Below are 25,419 nucleotides of genomic sequence, written 5' to 3' on the forward strand. Positions count from 1 at the left end.
AAAGGCCTTACAAGCAACAGAGACAAAAGAACACGTCTGCAGAGTTTTTATCCAGACTAATGGAGAATGTGTGTTTGTGCTGTGTTCATCAATGATTGCACCCTCATCAATCATGGCTTAGATGCTTCCATTACAATGTACCACAACCAGCCTTTCTGCTTACGCAGAAATAATCCCTATGGCATGAGAGCAAGAGGGGACTCAGCTTTTAAATGAAAATGATCAATTTAAGAGGTCAGATGCCTGTATTGACAGAAAAGAACAATATCTGAAGGCTAGTATAACACCATATAATTTATATATCAATCGTTTTTCATCTCAAGGAATGATACAGTGTTATTAATAAAATTTTACTGCTCTTTGGGGTTTTCATTTCTTTAATATTCTTTTTTTAAAATACAGAACAAACTTGCAGAACTGTAGGACCTTCACTGCTGAATGTGATGGGCAACATTTATTCTGTAGTAACTGGTATAGAAACAACTTTAAGACTCATTTTCATACTATTTCACATAACTTATTCTAAGTACAAATCTATTTATTCTTATACAGAACCCGCTCCAATATTGAACCATTCTTTTATTGATTGTTATGTTGCTATGGCAATGTTTAGCAGATAATTCTAAGACGTACAATGAAAGTTGAATTGCAATCAAAATAATTTTCAGTGGTAACTCCTGTTCCCTGGGTTTTTAGCAAAAAAATAGTTAAAATTGTTGTATTTATTCCTTCTAGTCTTCAGACATTCACTGCACTTTTTCTTTGTACAATAAGCCAAGTGGATAATTTACTAATTTTACAGTATACCTGTGATCAAAGCAATTTTCTGTCTTCCCCATCTGCCATATTTAAAGTAGATATTGTTAAAAAGACAGTGATGCTTGCTTTAGCTGATCTAAACATCTAAACCACAGTCTGCCCAATAGCTCAACTCGTTTGCTAATTAAGGAAAGCTCTGAGGTTCCATGCTCATCTCCTTTCTCTATTGCAACACCAGAGAGTCTTAATTTCATTAAGAAGAGACCTTCCTTTAGAGGGGTCATGAGGGAGCTGTTGCCTAACCCTATATTATATTATAGCGATGACAATATTGATTAAATGCACTGCAACACATGCTGAACACACTTTCTCATTGGCATCTTCCTTTTTTCTTGTTTTACTGCTCTTAGCATTTTCCATGCTTGGACTTTTATTTTCAAACGATTCATTTTGAAATACTGTAGGACTGAGGTCCGAAATGGAAAAGACCCTTGCTATATGCTGAACTACAACAAACAAAGAAAAACATAACTGTTCTGGCTTTCTCCCTCATCTCCCCCTGAAACTTACACACATTCGAGAAGTGTAGCAGGTGCTCCTGTAACAAAACAGGCTCCTTATTGGAAAATAAAGTCAAGTTGAGCTTGACTTTACATCTTAATGACCACAGCAGGTGGCAGTGCATAGAGCCAAACCCCAAATATCTGTTAATATCATTAATGTCCTCACACGAGGTAACAGTGACCTTTCACTGACAATTAGTGGCAGCTTATAAAAAAAAACAGAATGCTTTCCACACAACTGAGACAGAATTTCTCAAATCCTCCTTAACTGCTGCTTTAACACAGTTCACCTTTCTTTACAGGCATTTCCCCTTTGAGAAAGGACGAGGGATTCCCCTTTCCTGCAGCTGGAGCGTATAGTCAGGTGACAGAATGAAAAGCGTGCAAACAACGAGGAGCCTGATTTCAAACAGCCAATTCACAGGTCTGGGAAACTCCACAGCAACTGAGCACAGAGTGCAAAAGAACAAACCCAGGGAGTGATACTCATTTGGCAACCGCAAATGGGAATACTACCTTATTTACTTCTACAGAAATGCAATGGGATATGCCAACACAGGGCTGACTTCCCAGTTTCCTAAATGGCAGCCTGCCCATGTGAAAATACAGAATCCGTGGAGCAACACTGCTTCCTTTCACTGAAATTAGAACTCAGAAACAATAGCAGAGAAACATATTTAGAATGTAGAGAAACACATAATTCTGAATTAATAAATCAGTGGGCGCCAATCCTGATACGAATGCAATATCCTTTGAATGACTGCTTCTGACTTTTGGCACTTATTTTAAGCCCTGAGATGAGGCTCATCTCTATTTTATGTGACATATCCTTCTGCATAACCTGAAACAACAAAAGCTCATCCAGACTGACAGCAATGAGCAAGCTGACAAGTTAGAAAGTCTGAAGAAACATTACTGTCTGGATGGGATGTATAATTTGGGGTCTGAACACTGGACTGTTGGTGTTTTTTTTATTTCAGGACAGCAACAGTGTCTCGAATCCACAACATTACGTGCAAAAGAACCATTTAATATATATTTAGTTTATGGGTAGAAGCTGACAGATTTGAAAGAAACAATACTTGTTCAGGTAGGTATTTCACAAAATGTGTTAGTTTCTGTTTGCGTGTCTAGAATTCCACTGTCCCCAGTGCTGGGGGCCTGAGTTCACAGCAGCTCAGCAATGATAATAGCTGCTTCTCTGGTGCAGTGTAATCAGCTGTTTTTGACACTTCACTGATTACACAGCTTCCTAAATGGATTGAGGTAAAGGCAAACTGTGCATTTACACTGCATCCTGGCAGCAGCTCACCACAGGCGAAAATAACTATATTCAGATTTCTCCTTTGAAGTGCAAATGGTTATTTAATGTCAACTGTCATTATAAATTAATAGCATAGCATTCCTCTTTGCTTTGAAATAAGGTTTCACTAGCTTCTTTATTGTTCATCCTGTCTGTACTGGTGATCAGCTGTCTCAGTTTTACCATCTTTCGCTATGGGGAAATAGATTATTATTTATACTGGCAATATTCCAGTTGTATTATAAAGATTTTGATCAGGCTGCTTTTGGATCCTGAAACGTTTAGATGCAAAGTCTAAAAGGACACTGATAGGCAGAAAAGTGCAGTCAGGCTTCATCTGAATAACTTGGACTTCCCAGTTACTTTGAAGAACATGGTTGCCTCTTTTAAATCCTGCACCCTTTGTGTATGAGTTTTGTTTCACACTGTCTTGCAATTAAGGCAGGTCCAGTCTTTCACAGTGCTGTTTATAATGATCTGCCTAGATCTATGAGGGCTAGGCGTGCTCTATCATTTCACATCCCACCCAGTTTTACAAAGGTCCCCTGACAAACACAAAGCAGGCTGGTTACATAGCAATGCAGATTTCACAATGACTCTAGTCATTTTTCAGATGGTACAGGGAGGTACAGGGGAGAGACTCGCAGGGCGGACAGCCCCACTGCAATTCCTGTTTCTGTTATACTCTATTTTTTGCTCAACCAAACCAATTATAGTTTCAACCCAGTAGATGCTATTTAAAAGATGCCAATTGCCTAGATATAGTAAAATAGCTTCTCAGGCCATCCTCAGTGAACCCACAATAAAAAGATCAAAAATCAAACTAAAGCAGGAAACTATAGCAAAAATCAAACTAAGACAGGAAAATTTAAAGAGTTAATAAAAATGTTTTCCAGTCTGCTCCACCTTTTCTAACTCGCAATAACCTGAAGGCTTACCTTCAACAGCTCCAACCAAAACACAGACATTTCCCTTTCCCTTAACTGTATTGCCTGGATGTACAGCTTCATACTTTAAACTCAAATTACTATTAACGACGTGGGGAACAAATCTGGTGCAGAAACAAAAAATGCACTGAAACTAACACCTGACAGTTTATTCATTCTTTGTGTTCAGAACAACGCTGCATCTCTGCTACAAATGAGAAAAGGTAAGCATATCGGTTCTCTTGGTTTGTTGTGCCTCCTGTTACAGTGCTATAGAGAGCAGCACTGCGTATCCACAGCCATGATTCAATGCAGGAGATGGGAGATGAGACGGAAGTGAGGCAGGAGAAGGGAGGAAGGGAGAGGCAGCAGGCACTGTAGTACACTGTGTGTGAACTGCTGTGTTGAAGAGTAGAGAGCTCTGCTGTTTGTACTGGAAGATGGAAACTAGCTCTGTCATTGAACAGTGCCAGTATACTGCGCCTTCAAACAATGCTGAGAAACAAATAGCACAAGGGGCTTGTGAAGGAATATCCAGAATTCCAGGTATACATCTGATATACTATCAGAGTAGCGATATTATACACCAAGCTGTGGTGCAGAATTCAAGATGCTTACAAGAGCAAAATATCCTTACAGGTTAGATTTAACATGTGAAAGTCATAAGCTAAACAAAGAAGTCAACTCAATGGAAATATCACCCATCTCCTCTCACAGACATGTGCAGAGAGACAGCGCCTCATATTATCTAATGTTATGAAGGGGTCTTATTTAACAGGCAACTCCATACAGAGTTATTTGCAGCACCACTATACAAAGGAGAGTGTGAAACTCTGTCAGGAGTTGATATTAATTAACATGCCCCTCCTTAAAAAGTGATGTTTTGTTTCTTCTGCTTTTAAAGAAATTATCCAAATAAGGATTAGTCCTTATCTTTGCATAAAGTAGCAAGCATGTGCCCTCTAGTTGCCCCCCTACTTAGTCTATGTAGTGCAGAGTATCAAGAGTCATGCTGTCTGTGATTTCTGATACCAGGATTTAATGATGTAGAGGCTCAGGAGAGCTGCGGCTGTCTGCTCCCGCCTGCTAGAATGGGCTTCAGAAAGCAGGGAAGACAAGTGCAAAGGTCACGTAAATAGGAGGGCTGAGGCCCTTCACTTTGAACACCTGCAGAAAAATGAAAAGAAATGCAAACAATAAGTATGAGTATTAGAATCAAATGATTAAAAAAATTTAAGGGTAGAACTGTTACTCTGACTTTAATATTAATTATGAAGGTACTAATTATCACCACCATTATTAGCACTGATACTAAATTAACCATTCGTACAGTATAACGTGCTGCACAACCAAAATGTTAGATAGTCCATTTCCGCTCAGAATTAAAAAGCCATTTTAGAGAGAGCATGTGAAGACTATTGTGTGCTTTTTTGCATTTTCTTTGTGCAAACTGCATCTCTCTTTTCTGAAGACCTGGAGGTAAAATACTCTGGGTCCTGTGTGTGTGAAACTCCCTGGTCACATGATTGTCAGATGAAAAAACAAACAACACAGCATGTGAGAACAGACCCCGGGGGGGTCTCGATGTCAGTGTGCTAGGAGGCAAGTCTGTTTGTGTGCACCACAGGCTCATTGTGATCTCCAGCCACCTCGACTATACCTTGCAATCAACCCCCCCAAAATCTATTGGCAGGAGCTGCAATGACACAGGTGTCAGACACTCAGCCAGCCCCCCCACATCTCTTTGTCTCCCAGGGCCGACTGTCCATTAGCGTGAGTGCTCCAGGAGCTGATAATACATTTCACAATCATCAGGGAATTTCAAAATGCTGTTTAGCATTGCAAGAAAGGAAGAGAAGGGAAAGAAGGAGATAAAATCTAATATGGACACAGTAATAATAATGTCTGTGGCACTGCATCATCATGTCTGACAGTAACATCAGTCTCTGCCGAATTTGAAGCATGCACAGATTAAGAATCAATCTATTTTGATCAATAAGCTCAAAATTGAAAGCAACTGCATTTCCACAATTACTTCACTTGATGTCTCGTTTGTGCAGCTTTCCAAGAAGAATATTTGCAAAGTCCAAAATGCCATTTCACAGCTGGGGGGTGCCATTTATGGTTACATAATAAGAAGCTACCTCAACTGGTGCAAAATGAGAGGCACTTTGTGGAGTGTGTGTTGTTCAGCCCTGTAATGGCAAAGCCAGCGATGTGCCAGGGGTGGCTGTACCTGGCTCTTGGAGGACCTCTTGGTGATGCCGAAGTCCTGACAGATTGGCCCAGTGCAGAACTCCTGCCACTGCCTGCCACTGCCAACGAGCCCCTGGACAGTAATCTGGTACTGCACACCGCGCTCTGACAGCAGGCTGAATGGGCGTCGCTCACAGGCCCGCAGCGAGAGGGCCGGGTCCCAGTGTTTCAGCCGCTGCCAGAGAGGAGATAGACACGATCACTCAATACTGACTCGCACAAACAGGCTTTCAATTCCCCTCTTCACCCAGGGGAGAGCTCCAAGCAGACTACCACCACCCTACCCCCTCCATGTGTTAAAAGCTGGTTATTAAAACAGCAGTGCCACAAAGTCTTTACTGGGAATCTTTACTTGGATCTACTCTGTAGTTCAGAACTGTTTTAAACTCTGGATGTCTGAGGTAAAACAGTTCCAGTGTTTTTAGGGTCTTAGTGGGAAACATTTGTGGAGAATACTTCTAGTTATCTCCGGAAAATTTCATTCCGCAGTAATGGCAGGATGAGTGTCGTAATAGAATCTCCATTTTAAATTTGAAAATAGGAATGTTTTGTGTCTTGCCGTTTTAAAAGTAACAATAAAAAACTTTTTTAAGGCCTAAAGGCCCAGCATGTCACATGTAATGAAAAACCTGCTTTCAGTTGGTAAAGACAAACACGGGAGCTACATGTGAATAGCAGTGAAATATCTGCAGCCACTGTGCTGTTCCTGAGAAAGAGAAGGTTTGCTTTGACCTCTTCAGAAATATTAGATGTTTACTACATGTATGAATTATATGCTTTAAGAGCTCAGCTCAATTTAAACAAACCCAGGAACAGCAACTCAGTCGATCTAAATCAAACACTGAAAATAATAATAATTGCTTACACTTATATAGCACTTTTCTGGACACTCCACTCAAAGCGCTTTACAGGTAATGGGGACTCCTCTCCACCTGGATGATGCGACGGCAGCCACAGTGCACCAGAACGCCCATCAGTGGGGAGGAGAGCAGAGTGATGAAGCCAATTCATAGAGGGGGATTATTAGGAGGCCATGATTGGTAAGGGCCAGGACGCCGGGGTTACACCCCTACTCTTTTCGAGAAACGCCCTGGGATTTTTAATGACCATAGAGAGTCAGGACCTCGGTTTTACATCTTATCCGAAGGACGGCGCCTGTTTACGGTATAGTGTCCCCGTCACTATACTGGGGCATTAGGACCCACACAGACCGGAGGGTGAGCGCCCCCTGGTGGCCCCACTAACACCTCTTCCAGCAGCAACCTTAGTTTTTCCCAGGAGGTCTCCCATCCAGGTACTGACCAGGCTCACACCTGCTTAGCTTCAGTGGGTTACTTGTTGTGAGTTGCAGGGTGATATGGCTGCTGGCGAATGAAGTGAAAACTCCTTTGTACATGAGCACAGATGTAAATCAAGTGCAGCTTAATATGTCCCCTTTCAATTTCTGACACCTAATTGTTCATTTAAGATAAAAACACGAAAGAAGAAAAATACTTTTCTTCCACGCAAAATCAATGAGACTCTAACATTAGGCAATGTTCTATAAAATATTCTCAGTAGTGTTTTGAGGATCTGTGTCTCTCTCAGACTCCTTTCACCTGTATGGAGAAACCGTGACTGTCGCAATCCTGGAGTCGAGTTGCTTTCAGAAGGAAGTAGAAACCATACAGAGCAGCAGTAAGAGTGCAGTACTGGGGTTCCTGCAAGAAAAGACAGCACTCCTGGGAACCGTGTCAAGTCATGTGAAGAACCAAACACTGCATCCAAAAAGACCCCCAGAAAGGTACTTGCAATAAAATGATACTTATGCAAATGTTTTTTGTCACCCCATAGTTTACACCTGTCTTCTTTTAACAGCACTTGCTGTGTGTTAATTCTTATATTGTTGATGTTCTGAGCTGGTATGTGAATTTAGCCTTTCTTTGTTCCCTCTTGTAGAAGAGCTCTTAGAAAAGAGTATCTGTTGGGGTGTTTGGACAGCTGAGGCAGGGGATCAGATGAGCAGTCTTCAAACTTAGGGATATCCAGTTAGATCAGTGAAGGAGTAAGAGTACAGCAAGAGAAAAGACAACAAGACATGACTGAGCTCTACAGTCTCTATTACTTGTTCCTGTTAGAAAAGCCACAATTTATCAGGTATTGTGCACTGAAAAGTCTCAAGACGAAATTTGAGAAATGCAACTGTATGTTTTACATTTGTTGAACTATTGAAATTTCCTTTTTAAACCCATCAGCCAGAGTTAGCCACTGTTATTTGTTTGGATGCATTTCTGTTAGGGACCAGTGGTTGTCTCACATTCAACATCAATTTACAGGACTGGCTCACCTGTGGTGGATTAGTTATTTTATGAATAGCCATACTTTCCCTTATGAAGATTTATGTCCTCTTTTGATTGTATTAGGGACTCAGTGCCTGACACCTTGTGGGGAAGTGTGGGTTCTAAGACCTCACTCCTGTTGTAAATAGTAGTTTGTAGATATAAGGTTGTATGTTTTGCCTTTACATTTGTGTCTTTTAAGGTTCTTCCTGTTCTCCACCACCACAGCACTAAAAGAAATGTGACCTCCCTGACTCTTGCTTGTACAAGTTGGTGTCTGCAACAATTACTGTTTAGATTGAACATTTAACCTTTAACTATATCACTACTAACACTCCTCTATTTGAAACATCATTTTAGAATGTAAATGCTTCTTTCAGTCCTGATCTATCTGAAATTCCACTGGTATTCTGAAAGAGAAAAAGATATTAATTGCACTACTGGAAGTAGAAGAGTGATATAAGGAATAAAAATGATGGATAGGGTCTGAGAATCAACTTAAAAAGAGTTATATTTAGGAGCTATTGACAAGCCAAAGGGTTTCTTGGTTACATACCCTCTCTATGATCAACCCAAAACGCACAGACTGACTGGAGAAATCTGTTACAGGCATATCCCCTCCACTGTGCAGCTGACATCCGAGAAAGAAAGAGGGAGAGTAAGTGAGAGAGAGAAATGTAATCAAAATACAGTTCATATCCGTCTTATCTCGGGGGATCAGAACTCCTCCCTTTGCTTTCTAAACTATATTTAGAGAAGTGCAGCTCAGTATAGTACTTGGTTTAAGCCTAATACCTGGTTTCCCCTTGTCATGCTGGTTTATGAACTCCTCTCCTTTTGAAGTTTAAAAGTTTGTGAGCAGAGTTAAAATCTTCCAGTCAGATTTCAGAAGTTGGTCATTAGTGGGATAACTGACCTCTGAAGAAAACCAGGTTGTTGATATAAGTGATGCTGGTGGACCACTACGTGATACGTTTCCCTCTAGACCAGAAATACCAGAACTCAATGACCCAGTATGGTGACAGGGGACACTCTTCAGTAAGGATGTTCTGTCCTTTGAATATAACGTTAACCTAAGCTCTTTATTTTTGCTCATTAAGATGTCATGGAACTGTTCTTAAGAGAACCTGTTAACCCTAGTGTCCTGGTTAAATTCCACTCTGGGCTTGTAAATTTGGTTTCTCTAAATATATGGTATTTCAAAAATTAGAATTAGAATATTGCAATTGGCCATTTTTACTTTTCATACTCATATTACCTATTTCATTTGCTTTACAAAAGGTCAATCGGGCAGCACGCTAATGTGGTGGTAAGCACTGCTTCTTCACAGCTCCCGGTCCTGTGTTCAATGCCAGAATCAGCTACCTTCTGCTCAGAGTGCTTCTTCTCCTTATACGTTCATATGGACTTTCTCCAAGTGATTCTTTCGAGATCCTGCTAGGCTATTTGGAGTGTCTTCAGTATCCCTGTGAGTCTGTAGAATGGACAGGTGTCTTGCCTAGGGTCTAATCCTGCCTCCCACTTAATGCTTCCAGAATAGCCTCAGGTATGCTTTATTCCTTGGAATTACCTGTTTTCTGATAATGCAGTCTAATGCAATGATCTGCTTATACCATACATCTGATGCCTTGCCATGGTTTCTCAGTACTTAACAACATTGTCTAAGCTTCTTTGACCATTGCGGTTCTGCGCGGGCTCGTGCCCTCGCCGCTCCACCCTGCCGGTTCGTCCTGCAACACCTGGGGCGCGAACCCAGGTTTCTGGCCTAACGCAACAGGGAACCAGTCGAATGACCTAAAGGAGACCTCCCTCAGCCCTGGTGGCTGGGGTCCCTGCTACGCGCAGGGAGGGCGATGACATCACCGCTACACTTCTACCTATATACCTATAGCAAATCTCAAACAGTCAGACTGGGTAAGAAAAGGGAGTAAACAGAGGATCTTGCTAACCTTCCCAGAGCCAAACTGTCTGGTTGAACAGCTTATACGTCCACACAAACCCATTCCCTCATTTTCATTCACCATTTTTTTCGAGACCTTTAATCAATATCTACCAAAACCCACTCATACCAGTTTAGCAAATGTAATGCAAAGGTGATAAAGCAACATCTTTTCCCTTCAGAGAAAAGTGATTTAGATCCAGCAACTGACAAGAATTAAATACACACGTACTGTATACAGCGGGAATATATTTAACCTCATTGTGTTCTCCCCCCTCCAAACCTACCATATAGATAATCACCAATTCCTTCTCCTCCTGAGTGAGCAGATTTATGTTTTGTTCTTGATGCCACCTGGTGGACAATTAAAGGAAGAAATCTGGTGGCCACACTTGTGTCTGTAACACACTTCCCAGTACATTATAGCTCACCCTGAAAGAAAGGCCAAAGGGTGGAAGAGCAAGACTCGTTTAAAAAACTCACTGCATAATAATGCCTGGAGAATAGCAGCAACAGCCAGGACTGGGGGAGCACATTGATCTGCTGAATCTCTTCCAGATGAGCTCCTGAAATACACAGAAAAAGAGCAGACATTATCCCCATGTTGCCTTCAGTCAATGATACTCTGAACCACAAAATGACACACACAAGTGACAAGACGGATGGCACATTTTCAACATATCCAAAAAAAACATGTCTCTGCTTAGCACAGCAAAGCTGGGCAGCAGGGTTACTTGGACACAAGTTAGCAAATTGTTTCTCAACTCTTCTGGAGTTCAAGTGGTTACTGGAAATTCTTGTAGGTTTCATTACACATTTTTCAAATTCCCAGGCTTGATGTTTTTATGCTCCTTGGGTAACTGGATATAAAGGTTACATGATGTTGGATAAGACTGAATTAGGAGTGAGGGACAGGGGCAGCCACTGTACTCCTTGGCTGTCATGACTAACATGACAGATTGTAAGTTTCATAGAAAAGTACTAAGACCTCTACATGTAGCCTCATAAAGCCCAGAAATGAATGGGGTGGGGGGGGTTCTCTAATAAGAGAGATTTATTAGAATATAAGAGACATTTCTGAACCCTTAGAAAACACTACATTACAGCAGAGAGTTCAAATCTGGCCATCAGCAACAGTGAAGAACTAGAAATGACAATCTGGAATGCTTGCATAGGAAATAAACCTCTTAAGGGTTCATTTAATAATTCCATCTGCGAATATACAGGAATTCTTTTTACTAGGTCAGCTTAACAGTGTTATGGTTTCAATTGTAAATTCTGTACAGATTATTAAAGCCACATTTGGAGAGCATTCCTTCTGTGCTAATTCATCCATGGTCTTCCAGCACACAGCACACAAATTAATCCTTTATGTCTGTTTGCAGCTGGCTGACAGAATGGATATTGGCAAATCAAAATGCTTTTTTTATTTTCCCAGGCTGCAGCTACTCAAATTACTTATTTAGGTCAAAAGACAAAGCATCTGTCTTTAGTTTGGAGCATTGCATTAACACATTTATGCACTAGCAGAAGAAACTTGGCTGAAATTAGGTAGAGAATTCCAAATGGAATTAGTATCTCCATTTAATCCATCGTGTCCATCTGTAGCTCCCTACAAACCAACAGTCCTAGTCCCAGTCTCTGTTTTGCATTGCCATTATATTCTCCAGTTGTTAAACTCAGAGCACATACACTCCAAAAAGCCAGTGTACATCCAGGCAATTACCAGGCCATTCAGTAATTCTACAGTAATTGAATCTAATTAACCATACAAGACACTTCAAATTAGCAATGCAATCCATGGGTAGGAATGGCAGTTGGGAATTAAAATAGGCCTTGAAAAGGCTGATATGGTCAAATAAAGTAGAGACTATTTGAAAACCAGTCAACTAAAGCAAACCAGGCAAATTCACTTACTTATATGGAAGCAGTCTAAAAATACACCATTTACTATCACTAATAAAAAAATGTTCCCTTCAAAAGAGGCCAGGGCTCCAAAACTATAAAACATCTTGTCATGTTTACATAACTTACACATTTTCATGAAATATGTGAATATCACATCCTATAAAAATATGCATTTAAGATTGTACATCTCATTGAGCTCTTAGTTTTATATATTCTGATTATCTTTTAATTCAACAAGGATTGCAGTGTACTAACAAAAATTGTAACAAGACCAACTGATGATTTTACAGCAGTCACAGAACATGAAAGTCATTAAGATTCTGCTCGACCTTTGCAAGATCAAATCGGTGCTTAAAGAATTGAGAGATGTCTTTGTTTCACTTTTCTTTCAGATCTTTAACCACGTCTCATTAGATTTATCATATGCACAAAGGAAGGTTTACAAGCTTGCTCAATTTAGTGTCCTCTTTAAAAGCTTCATGGTCACGATACAGTTCTTGCAGACTGAAGTTTCTCTATAATCAAACAAGTTCACAAGATTAAATTAATAAGTCCGCAACCCAGAAGCTAACCTAACTGCTTGTGTCATATTTTAAATGGCTTCTTTGACGTTTCCTGCAGCATGTAAAACATTTGCTAATTTAAATTTAAAACTGAAGACTGAGTTGGCCAGCCTAAGATTTTCCATGTTTTTTTTTTCCTGATGAACTCCTTGGTTGCACAGTCTGTATGTGCTACACGGTGAAGCACTGCCTGATGTGTATGAAAGCATTCTCATCTACATTCACTGTCAGAATGTTTCTGTTCCATTAATTTAATTAAATGTATTTACTTGTAATTAACTGTAATTGTGATTCATGTAATGTGATTAAACTCCAGAATTCATTCTGCTGCTGCTCTCATTACTTACATCATCAATAAAGACAAGTGACAGGTAGATCAGTTCCAGAGGTGGCCATCCATTCCCTTTACATTACCTCCACCATGTTCCACAGACGAGGTGCTGTTTGTTGCAACATCTGCACTTTTCCTTTCTCTGCACTTTGGCAAAGGTTTAACTTGGTCTCATTGGCCCATAAAACCTTGTCCTGAAGTTCTCCTGGATCACCTTTGTACTTTCCAAATTCCAATCTGTTTTCCTGTTCTTGGTGCTGACGAGGCTCACGTCGTGTGGTGTAGCCTGTGTAGTTCTGCTGTCTCAGTCTTCAGCAAACTGTGGATTGTCACACCTTCACCACCACACTCTGGGGTGTGTTGGTGATTTCACTGACAGTTGTTTTAGCGTTTTACTTGACAGCTCTGATAATTTTTCTGTCATCACCTGCAGATGATTTTCTTGGCTGACTAAGACTTATCTGAACGGTAACTATACCTGTGGTTTCTTTTCCTCAGTGTATTCCAAATTGTTGATTTTGAAATGCACATTTTTTGTGCGATGGTCTGATTGAAATTTTCTTTTCTATCAGTCTCAAAATTGCCTGTTTTTCTAGAATAGAAAGGCCTCTATGTTTTTTTTTCTTTCATTTACAGACTTCAAACACTGAAATCAAAGTGAGAAATGCTCCTTTATGTGTGCATTACCCAACAACAAAAATTCAAAAGACTCACCTTCCAGCTAAATGTTCAAATACTTTCTCTCCTTAAAAATAAAGTGTGTCAACATTATCAATTTGTTTACTTGACACAATAGAATAGAACAGAATTTAATTTAAAATTTAAAAATACAATACTTACAGGTTGTACTTGTCAATTGCTATTTTTCATTAGAAATGATTATTAAGAATTAGGGTGAAAATAGCAGCTTAGACTTTGAAGTCCCAACACCTTTGATGGTAAACTGTAGTTTGAGTTAAGCATGCTGGGAAAGAAGCAAGAGTTCTTCCTCATTTTCAGATCTATATGTGTCTGAAAGCCCGTATGTCAACACCATGTGAAGTCTGGTGTGAAGGGTTGTAGCCCTGAACCACTCACTCACGCTCAGTGATCCCATGCAAGCGCACTGACTGGAAGAGAGCCGTGAACGTCTGACCCACATCCTGTTCCAGGAACACACCTGTCTTGGGTAAACTGGAGAGAGGGAGCAGAGCAGATCTTAGTTAAGAGAGCGCCAATCTGGAGAGGAAGAGGAAATGCAGGCATATGACACAATCACAACTCACATCACTATTTCCCATAACCTCTTACTGTTGTCACAACTTTTAAAGCAATTCTTGTGAGTACCCTTTTTTTTCTTTTTGGAGGCTGTAAATGTTGCTGCACACTGAAAAACAGAGTGTACTAACAAAATATTTTAGATGTTTAGTCATGACTCTATTTGCATGTGATGGCTCTTACACTTGTGAAGACGTATTTGCACAATCTATCCATCGCAGCAATCCAGAGCCTATCAAAGAAGCAAAGATGACACCCTGGATAGGATGCCAGTCCACCGCCGGACACGCACAGTAGCACACGTTGACTATTTACAGACACTGATCAACTTAGCCAGCTTGTTTTTGGAAAGAGTTAGGAGCTTGGAGCACCCTTAGAAAATCCACAGGAACATGGGGTGAACATGCAAAAGGTGCAAGTTTCCCCCATGTTCCTGATATGCAAGGGGCCCCAGGTTACATTTGAACCAAGGATCCAAGAGCAGTGAGACAGCAGTGCTAAGTGCCATGTCACCATGCTATCAATACCTCAAGTATAAATATCTAACATTATCATGGAAAAGGTACAAAATCAAGCCATAAAGCTGCAGCTGATTGCTTTCCCCTTTCAGGTCCGGCTTTGCATTTATGATACTTTTATTTTTTTCCGAAATATTTGTTTTTTGTCTCTCCCTGTGCAGTACCACGTTCTCTGAAATAATTGTTGAAACCGTTTCCGTACAGCGTCTCTTAAGCCCTCATTTGGCCAGTTACATGCTTGTCTAAAGTTCAGGACGTGTCATTTGGCCTTCAAGTGTAGCGGTGTAGCAGGCAGGGCAATGAGGTAGAGGAAGCACTCTGTTGTTCAGCGTGGGAGGGCGGCCCAGTCTCGCCTTCGCTTTCACTGAGATCCGGAGGTGTACAAACAGGAAGCAACAAACTGCGGAAACCACAACAGGTGGCAAAAACATCTCCTGACTCCTGAGTGGAGTCACTCTAACTGCTCTCACAAGTCAGGGAGCTGTGGAGTTGCCTGTCGAGAGGTCTCCAGGCTGGGGGAGGAGCTGCGCAGTGAGTCAACTGGCTGGTTGACTCTCCAGGCAACGTAGCATGAAAACTGACGGACTGTGCACGGGGAAAGAAATAGCACCTGAAACATGTTAGTAGAGCATTTCTTCCCAGGCACACAGAGCTCTGCTGAATGAAGGCAAGTAAGTTTCATCTAGAAATAATACTTTCGAAATCTCATAACAAAACACAGTGGAACTCTTGATGCAGTTATCCCAAAACATGTTATTTACACAATGGGTGCAGAAACATAATTTATATTTATGAAGTGATTCTTATTTCCTCTGCTGGGAAATGTCAAATCCAGGGTATTATTGCAAAAACATAACAAAATCTGCACTCTGCAGCATACAAAGAAAGCAAACAAACTGGAGTGCTGACATTTCTTTAATGCCCTGGGGGTTCCACTTTCAAAAGCGATAAGGGTTTAGAAGGAAGTGGCCCCTTCTATTCCTGAGTTCTGTACAAGACAGAACTTTTTCTTTTTGGGTTTTGCCCTCTGAGGTGTCCTTATGAGACATTAGCAAACAATGGAAGGCACAGGACAGAAACCACTAAATAATAAGCGCAGATAAACTGCATCTCTATGGTGGACCAGCAAAATATTTGTTTTCACAGTGACTAAGAAGACCTGTCATGACTTTCTCATTTCCCTTCTGAGGATGTCCAGACCTATTATGGATGTGAGTCAGCGCACTCCAGCCCTGCAGACTCCCTCGTCTCCCCACCCCATAGTCCCAGCCAAACTGTACACACTGCTGGGACCTGACTAACGGTGCTCTAGGATCACACACACTGAACAGCCTTAAACAAAAACATGTACACTACTTTAGAAAAATGCACCCCATTGACATTATCCTGTTTATCAGTTTATCAGGAACCTACATAAGACATTTCATTTCCTGTTCCAGTAAAACAGTATCTACAGCTGATTTGACATTTTTGTTCAAATACCCACAGCAATATACAGTACATAGGGAACTAATTCATGTTATCAGACCTTAAGCTTCTACTGTATGTCTTAATATCTCTGTAAGCCCGTTTATTTAAAAGAAGGGATCAATGTGCTGTTTGCAGAAATATAGGAACATTCTTTTTAGAGCAGTGCTTCAGTTACAGAAACACTTCTTTACTCACTGCTCATTCAAAAGAATACCAGGTGGCAGTCTTAAAATAGCTACAATGCAAACTTGAGGAGAATGTGACACACAGGGCTGGATGGTGGCACTGCAGTAAGCAGAGACCTGATGAAGAAGGTGAGGATGGAGCTGTGAGAGGGGAGGGTCTGTACACCAGGGTTGAGCTGCAGGAAGACCCAGTACAGCACTGTCCTCAGCAGCTGGTACTCACTGGGTGTGAACAGCCTGCAGGGAAGCAGACAAAAACTCAGGGCAGGAGTTTCACAATCTGACTGGATTTAAAACATACTGAACCATATTCCTAAAATATTTCCTGCTTTGACAGTAGTATAAAAGGGCTCATTATGTATGAGCCTTCATTATGTCATGTCATTATGTACATTGAACTTGATAAGTGACATCACTCCTCTCTCAGTAGGACCTCTCACAGGGGGGGCTGGCCCTTTGGCGCAGTACATTGTTGTTTCAACTGTGTGGATCTGGTACAATGAGGTATGTTGGAGACACTGGTTTACGTTTGGGGTTTAAGCAAATGTACTTCAGTTTTGAGATTCTACCGAGACTGACATCACAGCATCAGTTATTTTGAAAGCAGAGCATTAACTCATAAAGCATTGACTTACAAAACTCTATTGATTTTATAGTTTAGAATGTAAAAAGTAAATATCGGAAACAGAAAAAAGAGACAGCAACAACTCCAAAGTGTAAATAGCGTAAAATAAACCAAACTCACCCTTTGAACAGACAGAAATAGGAATTGCAGAGGAGTGAGATGAAAGAGAGAATTTCAGAGGGTCAAGATGGAGAAAGGATGGTTAATAGTGGAATGAGACAGATGGGGGCAAGGTGGAGGTACCTGAGACAGTGACAGGGAGATGAGGCATTCAGGAAAGTGAGAGTCAGGGGAGTAGCTACCTCGGGGAGTGTAGGGTCTTCTGCAGCAGCTCCAGGGAAAGGTCTCGCAGGCTGATGTGAAACTGAAGCTGAGTGACCAGACTGAGCTCCAGCCAGCGCTCACAGGCTCTCTGAAGCTCTGCCTCTCTGTACTGGAAAGACATACAGACAGACAGGTCAGACAGAAGAACTTAGAAGACCATTATTTTCATATTTCAGCACTACAGTGTCAGTGTTTCAGTTTTCAGTTATAATACAAAGATGTTGTAAATTAACCTTTTGTTAAAGACATTATGGGGCAGGGTAAATAATCATAAAGATACATCTCATTTGATAAAACATTGTATTTAACGATCTTTAATACAGTACTATCGAGCTGTGTTTTATGATGCATTTTATGAAGCTGTTTTCTAAATCTAGATAGCTCCCTCTACTGTTCCAGCTGCAGAAATACAGCTTTTCGCTCTTTTCATCCCCATCTCCTTCTCTCTGCCCTCTCCATCTCCATTTGTCCCTCTAACCCCCTCCCCTCTCCATCCCCCTTTTTTTACCCCTCAATCTTTTTTCTCCGCAGCTGTGTGTGTCCCGTGTGCTCCACGAATCCCCGTGCCCTCGCTCACCTTGCTGGCCACACTGTGGAAGTGACACACTGTGCAGGGGCTGATGTTATTCATCATTGCAGACAAGCACCTGGCAGATACACACTGAATACTGTCACAAGGGTTGCATGCACACATGCAAGTTGTTCAGATTGACTGGGCATTCTTTTGTTCTCTAGATTTATATGGGGATATAAATATACTACTGAATACACACTTATGTTCTCCACACAGTGAATCATCTTATTCAATTACATTCAAATTAGGAAGCATGGAAGGCAGCAATATACATTTTGTCTGTCTACCAATTAAACACAGTTGAGAGCAATTAAACCTCGGGGGGAGACACAAGGACTGAAAGACAGAGAGAAACATGTTCTTCTGACATCTCACCTGCGGAAGAGCAGGGGCATTCCCAGCAGTGCAGCAGCAGACAGCACTCCCTCCACCCCCTGGAGCTGCACCCTGGGCTCGGAGCTGTACAGGCTCCGGAGGGCCACAGACAGAGCTGGGGACGACAGAGGCCACAGTGCCATCAGTCACCATTCTCCCTCCCCGTTCTACTCCCAGTGTGCGCTCTGAAGACGAGGAGAGTGCAAGGGCACACACTGGGGTGCACATACGTCCAAATGTTAGTGATCTGTCAACTAAAGAAGCCTTCAGGAGGCCTGCTGTATGTGTGTCTGTAATACAAAACATCATCGCTAATGGGAAGCATTCTCTTCAGCAGCCTTTCACATCTGCTGTGTAAGCTGGAGGTAATGGGAAATTATGAAGCTCTCACTGGATTCCACAACACCTGCCAATTCAGATCTTTTCTAATTTCTTTCTTTATCATTTCATGGCACACACTGGGCCAGAGTAGACTTTAGCAGTGCTGGGCCCGGGGGGTGATAGGAGAATCAAATGACACAGGCCCAAGAAAGAAGATCCTCCTGAAGAGGCTTCAAGCGAACAAAAAGGGGATTTCATCAGTGGATTGTAATAGACATTCTGGGGGAAGTGGATGTTTATCCAATGACAGGGAATTTTTAATTTTCAAAGAACCATTTTAAACTCGCTGTGTGGTGTTAAGCATACTACTAAAATTTACCTGACTAGCAGTGTAGTTAAAGTTGTGCAGCCTCATGCTTACAATACAGTTAAAAGTACACAGGTAAAGTTCAATACAGTTAAACAGAAACACTGAAAGTCTGATCTTATTGCTAAAAATAATGCTGTTTTACCCAGTTAGTGAACACTGGTTGACACAATACTTTAGAACAAATGGTGTTTAGTCAGAGGTAGTAAGGGATATGCTTCCAGCTGGATACATGTTATTTAGCACCACTAACAGATACAAAGCCTGTTGTACCCTCTTTAGAGATGGTGGGATCGTTGACTGGTAGCCTCAGTAAGAGGGGATTTGAGGAAGCCGGCTTGCTGGTGCCGAGTGTGAATCTCCTGCTGGGTTCACTGCCCATTCGGTCACTCTTCCTGTCTCCCCTGCTGCCCGGGCAGTCTGCAACACACAGACATGCGAGACAGGAGCCACTTACCTCAGTGTCCACAGGGGAATTTCATCATTTTTATTAAAGAGTTCAATAGTTTTTTAGGAAAGGGGAATCCAAGCCATTGATTTAATGTGATGTCTGAAGGATGGAAAACAAGAAGACCTTGTTCTGAAAATTATTGAGGAGTTTAATGCCTGAGCTGGGACTCTCTCTTTCTGCCTGACTCACGTGACTAACAAAAAAAAGGATAACTCTCAAAGAAAGAATTTGAAACTATTTAACATGTTATTGTTTTATTTAACCATGACCAGGGTAGGCAAAAAGTTCAATGAAGAGTACAGGTTGTGGCTTTTCAATATTCCTTAGAAACAAATGAGGCTTTAGTGCCACAACCCGTGGGCTTTCTACTAATTACACAGCCTAGTGTTGTTGAAAAATGTACAGAACTTAAATGATTTAATGATACTTTTAAGAGCGCTAGCTTCATTCTTCTCACAGCATGGTGTAAGTCTGGGCATGCTGATTTAAAAAAATCAACTGAGGAGAGTGCACTAATGTTCATTCAGTCATAAGCAAGGTACCACAAGGGAAAACTGCCAAACTACCACACAGATTTACTGTGGTAAACTTTCAGGGCAGAGCCATAAACAGCATTTCAGCATAACATTTTTTCCACTTTCACTGAGACGCGCTGCGTCCTGTCTCTTGACGGACTAAGTGCTTTCTTCTCCAAGTTACTGCCAAAAAAAACAACAGAGCTCAATCTTCGTTGTCATGGCAAATGTACTTTGAAAAAGCTTCACTGCACTGTGCATTGACCACTGAAACTGTTGGTTTTTTTCACTGCTGGATATCATAAAGGCAGGCATATCTGGCACTGGCCTCAGTGGCCAGAGCCAAGAGAAAGCCTGACAAGCTGAAAGAGACACTGCCAATATTTGGCAAAGAGCACATGGAAGAAGAAAAAAAAGACTAAAATGAAAAACGGTCTTCTATTCCATATTTATTAATTTCATTACCAACACTGCCAATTCAGCATCACCATGGCTTGTAATGACACAAAACGTAACGGCAATATGTTTTGTGCATAACAGGCATAACCAGCAATAGATTCCGACTGGCACACAGATCTAGGGAGAGATTAAACATACAAATACAAACACAAATACTAGACAGACAAGCAGAACGGATACAGAGGACAGGCTGACTGGAAGTCAGACTGCCCGAGAGACGGAGGGAGACCTGTGCCGTTGGACGATGTCTTCACTCTTTGTTCCTTGGCTGTGGTGTACAGCTCAGTGAGCGTGACTGACTTGGTGAGATAGGGGCAATGCAACTCCCAGTAGCTCCCCAGACACTCCAATATCACATCTGTCAGCAGAGGCACGCAGACACCATTGAAAGAGAAGCACAAAAAAATGAGCGGAAGCACAAGGAAACAATCAAATGGAGTCAAGTGCTGGCTGCTGTCACAGATGAGTAATGAGGAGAGATCTTTTAATTCTCTCTTTTGGCATCAAATCTAATCAAAACGATCTGGGGTTTTGATGGCTCTTCAGTTTCTGTGACTGCAGCAGTTAAGGATGGAAAACGTAAAAGCCAAGACTATCTGACCGGAGTCCTCTGTATTTGAGTTTGAGTAGGTCAGGCACGATAAGGCAGGCTTCCCTGGCTGCTGTGCCAGAGAGGGGGAAAGGAGTAAGGGAAGATGGGGGAAAGAAACAGGAGAAAGAGAGAGAGATGAGGGGAAGACAGAGCTTTTGAGAGACAGCGAGAGGGACAGAAATCCAGAAAGGGGCAGGGGAGATTCAGGGGGAGAAAGTCAGAAGAGACAGAGGCAATTGAACAGGAAAGGAAGGGAGAGGCTGACCTGGGCTCGTATTGTGAGCGACTCTGCGGGAGTAAAGGTAGAAGAGGTCTTCAGGGGTGGCTGGCCCAGGTGACCCTGTGAGCCTCACACTGTATATATGTAAATAAAGAGGTAAACCGAAAGAGTTTCACACCATACACACTGGAAAACATGGTAAATTACTGACAATCATGAACGTTTGTTCTTGTGGAAATATCATAAAAAGGCAATATATCACATTTGACAGGGTTAATTATAAGAGAGTCACAGTCAGGCTTTCAGAAATTTTCAGGAATCACCCATGCATCAAGCTCCACTAGCAATCCCTTGGGAAATATTCTCCTAAGGGATTGCTAAACACAGAAATGATTAAACAAATTAAAGCTGTCATCAATCGATTAAACACATTATTGCCGTCATATAAGGCCTTGGCCTTACAAGACCATGAGGAATAAAGGGCTTTTATTTTTTTGCTTCACATCCCAATGGTCACTCTCACCATATTTTCAACACTGATCACAACCTGGACCACTTACTAGCTCTATAATCCAATGGTCTGAGACACCGTTCTGTACAGTATTTTGGGGGGAATTTCAAAAGTGGGAGAAAGTCGAAGTCACAGTTAAGCGTTTTTATTTTTTCTTGTGTTTTTTGGGGGGCACTGTACCAGCATGTCTGGTGTGTGGGTGTCGCGGTGCCACGCGAGAGGACTAGGCGGGGCAGAGTGGGCTCAGGGCCGGTGGGCTCCTCACACTCACAGAACGGAGAGTCAGCTGAAAGACAGACAGGAGGCAGGGCGGGACTTAGTCAGGAAAAGACGAGCCTGTTTCATGCAGTGAGTGTTCCCTTGACACCGAGCTGCATTTCTCCAGAGAAAGATTCAAATGTGGCAGTCTTTTGCTGTTGCCCTCAAAAAGAAAAAACTCCAGCTCATTTACTGTCCTTGAATTAATAACCATTTTCAAATGCATTGCTCGTTCATAGATATAGAATCTACATACTGGAGGAATTTCCCTTAAAATCAATGAGTGCATAACACAAAACCAACAAATTGTTCTTTAGACATATAAAGCAAACGAGTACAGCATATCTTTGCCTTCATCAGTAATAAAACCACAGAAAGGTGAGGTGCATGTGTTCGCGAGTGGAATTCAAATTAACGCCGCTCATGATTCTTGCGCTATTTTTGCCAAGAACGCTAGTTTACATATCCCTCCAGCGACGGTGGACGTTTGCGCGTTCGTGTGGTGCCTGAGTGCGAGAGCCAGCCTCCAGATGGCCCCTGGCAGCAGCCTCCTGTCAGATCTCTACAGGTGCGCGCCAACCCTCCCCTCGTCAGCCCCACACAGGCTGGCGTGCCTGGCACCGGCCCGCGCACTCAGCCCGCCTGACAGGCAGGACTCCTGGCACAGGGACACTGGCTGCAGGGCAGCCGGCACAGTGTGGCACAGGCAGACTTCAAATGGCACAAGTTGTACACACCGGCTCTTTGCTTCGGGGCATTAAAGGTTCTTGGTGTGCGCGCTAGGATGGCTGCCAGGAGACTTTAAAGACTCCCGAGTGGTTTGCTGTTCCCTCTCTTCACGACGACAGCTTCTGCAACGTGCCACCGCAGAAAGATCAATTCAGCAGCTTTTGAAGTACTGACGTCTTCCTCATTTCCCCCTTTTATCTCTTAGGACTTTGAGCACCCACTTGTTTTCTGTTGGCAGGTTTAAGACGGAATCTGTCTGTCTTCTTCTTTCTTGAGAAACAAATGTAAAAAAAAAAAACGTGGAAAAAAACAGCGTCCGAGGTATAGAGAGACGACGGGGAAACGAGGCAGGGGGAAAGCGCTTGGGAACACCCTGCCGGGTGTGTGATCGGACAACCGCCGCGACAGTGAAGAGACCTGCCGCAGGCTGTCAGGGGCGCTGGAGCTCCGTCACACCTTTCCCCTGAATTCAAACTCTCCGCACGACAATATTAAAAAGAAACAAAAACAGTATTTTATTAGTATAAAACAGTATTTCTGCCTCTGTTCTCAGAGAAGGGTTTCACGGCTCCCAAAGCAGAAAAACAACAGAAGCGAAACTCAACCTGAAACTAGGTTCACACCATCGACTCCCTCTGAAGCTCCGCGTTGTGCTCTGGGCTGCCGGTCGGAGCGCAGGGCAGTAAGGAAGATTCCCCTCACCTCTCCCGGTGCTTTGCCCTAACCGTGCTCCTGCATCAGTACCCCCCGCGGAACAAGGGCACCGGGGCAGGGAACACTTCCGGCGGGCTGAGAGATTTCGACCAGGCCTGGTGCGGAGGCCTGCAGGGGGACCTCCCAGCGCGTCTCGGCGCGGTGCCCACCTGTCCTGATGCCGCGCAGAGTGGCGTTGATGGTGGCCCGCACGGCCCGCGCGGCCTGCGCCTGCCCGAGCAGGTCGCTGCCCAGCGGGAAGGGCAGCTGCCAGCGGTTGGTGTTGCCGGCCTGCTTCCTCAGGCGGCCGCGCGGAGAGGAGGGCACCTGGGGGCGAAACACAGTCACTGGGGGGGTTCTGGGTGACAGAACCTGCGGCTGAGCGCTACCACCATCCTCCTCCTCACTCTACATTACCCCCTTGTTCTTCCTTTCAAACACTGTCAAGCGAAACAGAACACAAAAAGGACTGTAAATGTTCGTATGAATATCCAGTCCTTTGTTTCCCCGGCTATCCGTCCCTGCGAGTGTTTTGTGTTTCCACAGAAGACTGCTTTGAGCTGGTGCATCTGGGTCTAAACCTTGGCACAGAGATCTACTCGGGGCTTCTCTGTTTTGTTTTCCGAGAGAAAACACCAAAGAGCTCTTACCCTGACCTCTTCGGAGGGTTTGTCCTCTAGCGCTTTATAAGGAGCTTGCAGCAGAGATCTGGTGGCCGAAACAAGAAGGACAATAACGAGACATTATAGGCTGAACTGCAGTCCCCAAAGAACGGCTTTTTATCGGAGTCATTGAACAGCACCCCACCTGCAAAGCACAGTCCAGGCGTCTCACTTACATGATGCAGGCAGCTGCTGGCGTCATGTGTGTCGGGGGTGGGTTGGGCACGAAGGTGTTCTGCAGCGGATGACCTGGAGCGAGCCGAGGAATAGTGCCGCTGCCGTCCCGTGGCAAAACCTGAGCCATAGTCCAAGATCAGTGGGAAGCTTGAGGCACTATTTTTTACCTGCTTCTTCAGCTTTTGCGGATTGTGATAGTCACGACCCCGCTTCCCGTTTAATCACTACCACTGTGTCGATGGCTGTGTCCTAGGAGGCGGTAGGAAGTTAAGACGCTATACTTTGCGACGTCGCTGCGGTCATTCGGAACAACGTGAGACTGGCAATTGTTTCGCACGTGACACGGGAATTCTTCTGTTCTGGACTGTCATCCCCCCCACGGACTCGCTCCTCTCCGTTCCCACGACAACAGAGACGCGGTGGCTATGGAAACCTGCTTTAGACAGATTGCCGCAGTGATTAAAACCACTTGCTTGTAACATCCGTCCTTCACAGCAGTGGAAAAAGTGTAGTGTTTCAGACTGATATCGGAAGAGAGCAGTGAATGGGAAAATTAACATTGTGTAGACATTCTAAAAAAACTATATCGCATCGTACTATATCGTTTGTCAATATCGCCAATCAACCTCAAAAAGTTAATGCTATTCAATACTCATTTATTTGTTTTTCTATACAACATGGAAAACACAACAAAATACAATAACTAATATAACTGTCGTGGTTGCACGGGTGATGTGCAGTTTGCCTTCAATGTGGTTATAGATTTATTTTTTAAGAAGGCGAGTAAACTACTTCTCGGGTGCCAAGAAAATGTACAGATGGAAACTGTTCAAAAACCTCGCCACAAGAGGGCAGTAAATACCACTGTATCGTGACAGCAGACCTGGGGAATTCAATTTTCCACAGAACGCCTCCCTGTGCCTAGCGCCGGTGCTTCGCAAACTGGTTGGTTTTAAAATATAATTCAATGCAGACATTTAATTCATTCATCGCATATATTCAAGATTTAATAGTGCATTAAAAGGGGTGTCAGAATTTTTAAAATACAGTCTTAATTTCAAACGAAGAGGAACAGTTGCAAATGAAATAACCATTAATGCACTTGGTGGTCTCCAGTGTGAAGTCACTGATAAAACCAAAAACATCGACTGACCTAATTTTTATTTTACTCGGATCTAAATATGAATATAATCCAAAGGACAGTCAAGGCTGATATTTGTACGCGCAGCTATACGTTGAAACGTAAAAAATTGAGGCTGCTAGGAGTTAA

At 42.7% G+C, this 25,419-nt stretch overlaps 1 protein-coding gene across 8 annotated transcripts; it reads right to left on the reverse strand.

Moving 5' to 3' along the window:
- Nucleotides 1-3,695: 3,695 nt before the first annotated feature.
- Nucleotides 3,696-24,635, reverse strand: btbd16 (BTB (POZ) domain containing 16). Of its 8 annotated transcripts, none has more exons than XM_015346639.2 (17): nucleotides 24,149-24,614; nucleotides 23,967-24,018; nucleotides 23,481-23,637; nucleotides 21,811-21,916; nucleotides 21,165-21,253; nucleotides 20,537-20,665; nucleotides 19,156-19,302; nucleotides 18,195-18,309; nucleotides 17,823-17,892; nucleotides 17,224-17,354; nucleotides 16,414-16,533; nucleotides 13,948-14,039; nucleotides 10,548-10,630; nucleotides 8,682-8,756; nucleotides 7,406-7,507; nucleotides 5,788-5,982; nucleotides 3,696-4,718 (listed from the first exon to the last, which is right to left on the reverse strand). In XM_015346639.2, exons 1-17 carry the CDS (start codon nucleotides 24,274-24,276, stop codon nucleotides 4,650-4,652), a joined length of 1,860 nt encoding a protein of 619 aa, XP_015202125.1. In that variant the 5' UTR covers nucleotides 24,277-24,614; the 3' UTR covers nucleotides 3,696-4,649. The 8 variants fall into 8 exon arrangements, with proteins under 8 accessions (XP_015202125.1, XP_015202124.1, XP_015202126.1 ...); XM_015346638.2 differs by having other exon boundaries at nucleotides 23,961-24,018; nucleotides 24,149-24,611; XM_015346640.2 differs by lacking the exon at nucleotides 8,682-8,756 and having other exon boundaries at nucleotides 23,961-24,018; nucleotides 24,149-24,621.
- Nucleotides 24,636-25,419: the final 784 nt, after the last annotated feature.

The sequence above is a fragment of the Lepisosteus oculatus genome, chromosome 4 (genome assembly GCF_040954835.1).
Source record: "Lepisosteus oculatus isolate fLepOcu1 chromosome 4, fLepOcu1.hap2, whole genome shotgun sequence".
Lineage (NCBI taxonomy): Eukaryota > Metazoa > Chordata > Actinopteri > Semionotiformes > Lepisosteidae > Lepisosteus > Lepisosteus oculatus.

Coding starts and splice junctions, on each gene's coding strand:
- btbd16 (XM_015346638.2), bottom strand. CDS start 24,276: ATGGCTCAGGTTTTGCCACGGGACGGCAGCGGCACTATTCCTCGGCTC. Junction 21,917..23,480: donor TCTGCGCGGCATCAGGACAG/GTGGGCACCGCG, acceptor TCTGTCTTTCAG/CTGACTCTCCGTTCTGTGAG. Junction 19,303..20,536: donor GACATCGTCCAACGGCACAG/GTCTCCCTCCGT, acceptor TGTGTGTTGCAG/ACTGCCCGGGCAGCAGGGGA.